This window comes from Marmota marmota, unplaced genomic scaffold (assembly GCF_001458135.2).
Source record: "Marmota marmota marmota unplaced genomic scaffold, marMar, whole genome shotgun sequence".
NCBI lineage: Eukaryota > Metazoa > Chordata > Mammalia > Rodentia > Sciuridae > Marmota > Marmota marmota.
Window position 1 is genome coordinate 3,247,341 of NW_026000153.1, and position 8,818 is coordinate 3,256,158.

Sequence of the window (8,818 nt, forward strand, 5' to 3'; positions counted from 1 at the left end):
CCTCTCATGAACTAGTTCTGAAACAATAAAGGTTAAAAAGTACATTTGGTTATCCATAATGATGAACCCATCACCCACACCTGGATTTATTCATTAGGTGGCTTTTGGAAAGCCCCTAATGATGGCACAGCTGTTGCTTCGCTTCAATCACATGATTCGAGGGTTGGAACTTTCAGTCCTGTCCAGTCCTATACCCTACCACCCCCAAATTCTGGATAGGGAATTCTGAGTAGGGAAAGGGGCTAGAGGTTGTGTTCAATCACAATGCTTAATCAATCAATCACACCTACAGAAAGAGACTTTCATAGAAAACAAAAAGGTCAAGGTTTGGAGATCTGCCCTGATGAACACATGAGGGGTACTGGAAGGGTGGTGCTCCACAGGAGGGAGAAGCCCACCCCCCATTCCTTGCCCTATACAATGCACTCATTGAATTCTTCATAATAAACTGGTAAACATGAGCTAAGTTTCCCCTGCATTTTCCCTGAGCCATGTGAAGAACAAATTTTAGAACCTTAGGAGAGGGTGGTGGGAACCCCCAAATTTAGCCCATTAGTCAGAAATTTGAGAGGTACAGACTTCAGATTGGCATCTGAAGGTGGGGGTACTCTTGTCGCACCTGTGGGATTTGACATTAATTCCAGGTAGTGTCAGGATTGAGTTGAATTACAGAGCACCCAGTTAGTGTCCTCAGAGAACTGGAAGATTGATTGCTGGGTATGGAAACTCCACATGTTTGTTGTCAGAAGTGCTGGATAAGAGCATAAAGAGGAAAAAAGATATTTCCTATTTATATGGCTACAAAAAAAAATTACTGCCTGTACTCAACTTGTACTCACCTTGTACTAGCAAAGGGTGGCTACATTTTAGTGGTAACTATCTTTTGAGCTAAGCTATAATCTTACATTTAGAGGATTAAGCCAGATAATTACATCTAGAGACCAAAATGTATTGATGCAATGTTACTTCACAGTTATAAATCACTCACTGAATTTATCATTAACTGTGCAGCATAATTACAGGCATATTTTTAGGTTTTTCTTCTATTTAATTGACATTAACCACTGATATTTGATATCTATGGCTACATAACAAATCACCCAAATGTAGTGACTTGAAAGAACACATATTAGGGCTGGGTATGTGGCTCAAGCAGTAGCGCACTCGTCTGGCATGCGTGCGGCCCGGGTTCAATCCTCAGCACCACATACAAACAAAGATGTTGTGTCCGCCAAAAACTGAAAAATAAAAAATTCTCTCTCTCTCTCTCTCTAAAAAAAAAAAAAAAAGAAAAGAAAAAGAAAGAACACATATTATCTTGGATCCATTTCTGGATCAGGAATCCATGTGCATGTAGACATGTCCCCTGGCTCAGGGTCTTTTGGTAAGGATGCATCAAGGAGTGGGCCAGGGCTACTGTCACCTCCAGTCTCAAGTGCCTAGTGGCAATCCTTGGCTCCATATTAGTGGTTAGCCAGAGATACAGGGCCTTGCTATGCAAGTCTCAGTGTAGGGCTACTCACGACATGGCAGCCTCCTTCTCCCTGACTGAAGGCTCCCAGAGGGAATGGGTGAAATGGGATGCAGAGAGAGGTAAGCAAAATAGAAGCCACTCACTCTTTCTTTTTACAGTTTTATTCTTATTTCATTTATCTACTTTTTGGTACAAGGGATTGAACTCAAATACTGAGCCACATCTTCAGCTCTTTTTTTTTATTTTCTATTTTGAGACAAGTTCTTGTTGAGTTGCTCAGGGCCTGGATAAGTTGTTGAAGCTGGCTTTGAACTCTCCATCCTTCTATCTCAGCCTCCCAAGCTGCTGGGATTACAGGTATGCATCACTATGCCTGGCTTGGATATTTTTTAAGTTGCTTCTTTTTTTTGTTTTTGTTTTTATTTTTAATTTTTATTTTATTTTATTATTTTATTATTATTTTTTTTTTGGTACCAGGGGTTGAACTCAGGGACACTCTACCACTGAGCCACATCCCCAGCCATATTTTGCATTTTATTTAGAGACAGGGTCTCACTCCAGTGGCTCAGGAGGTTGAGGCAGGAGAATCACAAGTTCAAAGCCAGCCCTAGCAACTTAACAAGGCCCTATGCAACTCAGCAAGACTCTCTCTCTAACAAAATACAAAAAGGGGTTGGGGATGTGGCTCAGTGCTTAAGTGCCCCTGGGTTCAAGTCCTGATATCAAAAAAAAAAAAAATGTTGTAGGTCAGCAAGTAGAATAGAAATTCATTTCTAAAATTAAAAAAACCAAGCCCAACACCGAGGCCCAAGATCCAGAGGAGAGGCCCGCCCCACGCCTGGGGACATACTGTGCAACCCTGCGCTGGGGTTCCTTATTCACGAAAGCATGGCTGCACAGTCCAACATCAGGGTACATATAGGCTTGAGGCTGTCACCGCCATGTAACTTAGAATTGCCCCTTGTATCAAAGGACAACAATAAGGACCTGGTAAGATGTCACCAAGGCCCCATGGGCCTGGCTGCACCAGAGGTTTCTCTACTAGGGATACTAACAATTATTCAGTTGCTGAGGTAACAGGGAGTCTTGCATGGGGTTGCCTATCTCTTGTTTCTCCTACTATCAGCCAACTTCTTATGATAACCCTCTCACTTGTCATATAATCTAATACCTCCATATTCTTACATCTTACCTCATAAACACCTCAGCCAACCCCCCAGACCCCCTTCTACCATTAGAAACTATAAATCATTACGCAAATCTATTGACTATAAGGTAGAAAATAACCAAACTCATCATTTCAGATTATAGTGACAAAACTGTAAATGTAAAAATAGAAGCTGATATATGGCTGCATGTTGGATACATTGAGTGCTGTGATATTGATCTCTACCTTAAAAGTGAGGTATTGGTAACTTATAGGGACACTATAATACAATAGGACAGAAGCTGTAATACCTCAGATTTACACTGCAAGAGAGGAGGACACATAGACCTCACGAAAAAACAAGGGACGAAAGTATCCCAAACATACCAAGATACTACAACAATAGAATCCATATAGTGCAGTAGGTGAAATGTCAGAGAAGGAGTTCAGAATATACATAACTAAAATGATTTGGGAATTAAAGAACAACCTAAGTGAGCAGATACAGGCAAAAATCAATCACTCCAACAAAGAGATAAGAGAGTTGCAAGAGATTACTTCAAGAAAAAGATAAGGATACTGAAAAAAAAAAAAAACCCAGAAATACTTGAAATGAAAAAAACAATAAGCCAATTTGAAAACTCAATAGATAGCATCACCAACAGACTAGATCACTTGGAAGACAGACTAGATCACCTCAGACAATGAAGACAAAATATACAATCTTGAAAATAAAGTTGACCTCACAGTGAAGATGGTAAGAAATCATGAACAGAATATCTAAGAATTATGGGATACCATCAAAAGACCAAATTTAAGATTTATTGGGATAGAGGAAGGTTCAGAGATTCAAACCAAAGGAATGCACAATCTCTTCAATGAAATAATAGCAGAAAATTTCCCAAACATGAAGAATGAACTGGAAAAATCAAATACAAAACACCAAATGGGCAAAATTACAACAGATCTACATCAAGCGCATTATAATGAAAATGCCTAGCATTCAGAATAAGAATAGAATTTTAAAAGCCATAAGAGAGAAAAATCAGATTACCTTATAAGGGAAGACCAATTCAGATCTCAGCAGATTTTTCAACTCAGACTCTCAAAGCTAGGAGATCCTGGAACGACATATACCAAGCTCTAAAAGATAATGGATGCCACCCAAAAATCTTATATCCAGCAAAATTAAGCTTCAAATTTGACAATGAAATAAAAATATTCCATGACAAACAAAAGCTAAAAGAATTTATAGCAAGAAAGCCTGCACTACAGAACATTCTTGGCAAAATATTCCACAAGGAAGAAATGAAAAACAACAATGAAAATCTGCAAAGGGAAGAACTACAATAAAAGAAAAACCAACCAGAGGAGAAACCAAGTCAAGCTAAATACCAAAAATAAACAAAAATGATCTGTAATACAATTCATGTCTCTTTCAACCCTTTTGGATAAATTTTTACACATAAAAATTTTAACTACAATATCATCTAATTTTTCAGGTTTTTGTTTATTTTGGTTTTTTTTTTGTTGTTGTTTTCTATTTCTCTTCACAAAGTTACACAAATATTTCCTTTAAAAGTTTTAGCATATATCTTGATACATAATTAATCTGGTATGTGTATATACATTGCCTATGATATGAGATGAGGTATATTTTACTCTCGTATAATTAAAAATCCATTAATCAAGATATAAGGATGAAAAAGATCAATCAGAGTAAAAATTGTTTAATAAGGTATTTACAAAGGTAAGGGCAAGGTTGAGGGAAACTAACAAATTTTGTGAAGCACCTTTCCATAAACTTGGAGAGGTAGGAGGTGAAGGAAGAGAGAGCCATTATAAAAAACTTGTAGGAGAAGGTGACCTGAACTTATACCCACCAAAAACATGTGGAAACCAACTCACAGTCTAACAGAGTCTTATAGGGAGGAATAAAACACCTCACTCTACTCTTGTATATTCTAAGTTCATCTCTTTGGTGTCCCTTTCTGATGGAACTCAACAAGAAACCACATAACAAGGGGACTTATCATGCAGCCTACAGCATATGTCTCACCAAAAGGTGAAAGATGGAGAAAGGCAACCATTGGTTACATGAGGCTACTGAGTATTTGAAATGTGTCTAGTCTGAATTGAGGTGTGCTATGTGTTAAACTGACATTAGATTCCAAAGAATTACTAGGACAAAGAAAATGAACATAAAATATCTAACAATTATTTTCTTTGCAAATTATGTTGGTAATCCATTGGGTTAAATGAAAATATTAAAATTAATTTCTCTATTTGTTCTTAGAAAAGAAAGAAGTAAAGGAGAATAAGGTAACATATTTTGTATCTTCACTGTAGTACTATATATATCCATATTTATATGTTGTAATTTTTTATATTTGTGTTATCAAAATTCATATAACTATAAAACTAAATAGGGCAAATTGTACCATATATAAATTATATCTCAACAAATATGACTTTAAAAAGAAATCTAGTTCATGAAGCATTTTAACAGTATTGGGCACATACTAACCACCTGATAATAGTGGCTATTATTATGATTCATTAAAACAACCATCATCAAGCTGTTTCATAGTGGGGTAGGGAGGGGGAGCATGGGAGGAATAGATGAACTCTGAATAGGGCAGAGGGGTGGGAGGGGAAGAGAGGGGGCAGGGGGTTAGAAATGATGGTAGAATGTGATGGATATCATTATCCAAAGTACATGTATAGAGACATGAATGATGTGAATGTACTTTGTATACAACCAGAGATATAAAAATTGTGCTCTATATATGTAATATAAATTGTAATACATTCCGTTGTCATAAATAACAATCAGAATAAAAAACAAATTAAAAAAACAAAACCCAAGCCCATAGATTACGCGTTGGATATCACAAATTTGTCAAATTGCTTCTAAAAACTCTCAATTCTATTTACTGTCAGGTTTCTATATGTGTATCTACAGAGTCAACCAATAGTCAATCAAAAGTATTTGAAAAAAACATTTGAATCTGTATGAACTTATGCACACTCTTTTTCTCGTTGTTAGTCCCTCATCAATAAGGTTTAATGGCTACCTACATAACATTTTATATTGTATTAGGTATTATAAATAATCTAGAAATTGTTTAAAACATATGGGAGAGCATGTACAGGTTATATACAGACTCTACACATTTTATTTATTGTTTTTTTTTTTTTTCAGACTCTACACATTTTATATAAGAAACTTGAGAATCAGTGGATTTTGGTATCTGAGGGGATCCTGGAACCAATCCCATGAGGATACCAAGGGATGGCTATACTTACTTCTTCTAGGTCAGAAATAGTTTACAAACTGGTGCCAGTTTCAGACCATCCTTTGAGTTGCAATGATTTAAGTATTTTATAGATGTAAATGATTGTTCAAAGCCTTTACAAGACAATGGTTTAGACTTTTCACTTGGCTATTTCTGGGTAGAGAGATTATAGAAATAAATCTAAATGTAAGTCTTTCCTTTTAAGCTCACTCCAGTCTATCCTGCACTTCTAGAAATGGGACCTTTTGTTGTATTAAGGTCAAGGGTATGTAGGATTAATTATGAGTCAATCTCCAGTTTAATATCTTACTGTGAAATTTTTTATGTGCCCTCCTTTCCACCAATCTGGAAGCTACAGAGGTAAACCACTTGTGAAGTGAGCAGTCTGATAGAGATTATCAATTCACATGTTAAAAATGTCAAGGGTTGGCCAGGTGTGGTGGTATAAACCTGTAATCCCAGAAACTCCACAGGCTGAAAAAAGAGAACTGCAAATTCAAGGCCAGCCTCAGCAATTTAGCAAGGTCCAAAGAAATTTGGTGAGACCCTGTCTCAAAATAAAAAATGAAACAAAAAAAATTTTTTTTTAATTAAAAGGGCTGTAATCCCAGCAGCTCAGAAGGTTGAGGTAGGATGGTTGCAAGTTCAAAGCCAGCCTCACCATTTTAGGCCCTAAATGACTTATGAAGACCCTGTTTCAAGATAAAATACAAAAAGGGCTGCAGCAGGGGATAGGGGAGATAGCTCAGTTGCATGCCCGAGGCCCTGGGTTCAATTCCCAACACCACAAAAATAAATAAATAGATAGATAGATAGAGAGATAGATAAATGGCAGAAGTGATATTTAAAAAGGGGGTAGGGGCTGGGATTGTGGCTCAGTGGTTTATTTATTTATTTATTTATTTATTTCAGTGGTTTATTTAGAGGCAGAGTCTCTCCAAGTTGCTCAGGGTCTGGATAAATTGCTGAGTCGAAGCCGCTGGGATTACAGGGTGGTGCACAAGCTGGAAGGTACTTGGCTCTTGGATCCAGAATTGTAGAAATCAACACTAAACCTAGAAGGAACTTAAGTGCAGGCAAGACTTTGTTAAGGAATTTCTGCTCCAGCCAGGGGGGAGTCACACACTGACAGGGATGGTGTTAGTCTGGCTCAAGTGAACAACAAAGAGGTAAAGCTTTTATAGCGTCTTCTGGATGGATAGGAACTTGATCTCCTGAAATAGCAGTGGGACTTCACTTGTCCCTGCATTTTTCTTTTCTTCTGGCGGTACCAGAAATTTAACCCAGGGCCTCACACATGCTAGGCAAGCCCTCCACCACTGAGCTATGCCCCGACCCATATTTCTACTTTTCCTTATCATGCTTCTCTGCACGTGTTGAATGTCTCATTACCATCTCAAGTCTCCAGCTAGGGGAGTGGGTTTCACTATGCTAATAAAGGTCACTGGGTTACTTCACTGTCTACCATGTTTTTGCCCCTCACCACTTGGAGTTGCCCTTATCATCTGGGAAAGTGTCTGATAGTAATTATTTCCAGAATAGTGCAGACTGCTTTGTCTGGCTTTAGTTGGCAGTTCTGATGACCACATAGACTCAGAAGACTGAGCTGACTTTCCCAGCCTCCCACTTCCTGGCCTGTTATCTCACTCCCATAGCCTTGAAGATTAGACCACCTTTTAACTCCCATCTTTCCAATATGGCTGCTAACCTCAGAAAACTGAGAGCTAGCTCGGCTGATTTATTCTGCCTGAGAGGTGTTCTTCCTTTAATCCCAGAGGGGTCCTGTTTTTCCAATGGGTGGTGGTGGCAGGGTGTGTTCCTGATTGTTTCAGCACCACCTGAAAAAACAAGAAAAGGGTGGTCTCTGCCATACCCTCTTCCTTTATAAACACTGAAGTCATTTACATCTCAATATGTTGGCTGTGTGAGTGTGTGTGTGTGTGTGTGTGTGTGTGTGTGAAATAGTGATTGAATTTAGGGACCTAGGGCTTCTAGATATTTTGCATTTGAGTATATTCTTTCTCAAAGAATTTATATCTACTTTTCCTAATAAACCATAAACCTGATCCAGCTCAGATCCTTCACCATCTCCAGCACAGTATCAGGCAGTTAGTATCAATGGAGGAGTTCCTGGAGAGGGGGGCCTCGCTCATATAAGAAGGGTCTTTGGCAAAGGGACAGTAAAGAATTTCAACACACTCCAGTCAGATTCATTTAGGAAAGCAGAGACACATTCAGTGGACAATGTGGGTTATCGAGAGACACCTTTTGAAGCAAAGTAAGAAATACACATTCAAGTGACAATGCCAGCTATCTTGAGAGTAAGAGACAGTTACCCCTTGGTATGGGGTGTTACTATTTGCAGAGGGATAGTAGTAGGGAGAGTTACACAACTTCCCACCAGTTTGCCCAGGACTGGGATATTGCCCTCATTTTACTTCCTGCCAGCAAGAACAAGGGTCAAGGGCTCAGGTCAAGGGCACAAGGTAGGAATAAGGACCTAGTTGCTCAGAAATGCTTGTTTTGCATTTCAAAGGTTCATAAGCATTTCCTGCCTGGGGGCTTCTCTTTTGAGACTTAGTTCTCCTTATTCTGTATCCTCAAATTCCCAGGAAAAACTTGAATGTAGCAGACTTTTACTGAGCCAATCCTCTCTTCAGGGACCAGGAGCTGTGAACAGGGCTTCTGTCCAAATCTTGCTAAACTGGTGGGCCTCCTTCATCCTCTTCATCACCCCCTGCCCATCTTCCAAAACTAAATGAGAAGCAACTTTAAGAAGTCAATTTCTGCTTCCCAGGCCTCCACTGGACAAATAGAAATCCTTCTGATCACACTAGCCCCAGGAGAGAAAAAAGAAAACTCTGGAAAAAAGGGCTTTTTTTTTTTTTTTTTTTTAAT

At 38.5% G+C, this 8,818-nt stretch overlaps 1 protein-coding gene across 1 annotated transcript in view; it reads left to right on the plus strand.

The window, feature by feature from the left end:
- The first annotated feature begins 1,526 nt into the window (after positions 1-1,526).
- The window catches only part of Nfe2l3 (NFE2 like bZIP transcription factor 3), a 35,564-nt gene continuing 28,272 nt past the window's right edge, over positions 1,527-8,818 (plus strand). Inside the window, exon 1 of the mRNA XM_048786304.1 lies at positions 1,527-1,593. Within this exon, the coding sequence (XP_048642261.1) occupies positions 1,527-1,593 (67 nt within the window). The remainder of the gene's footprint in view (positions 1,594-8,818) is intronic.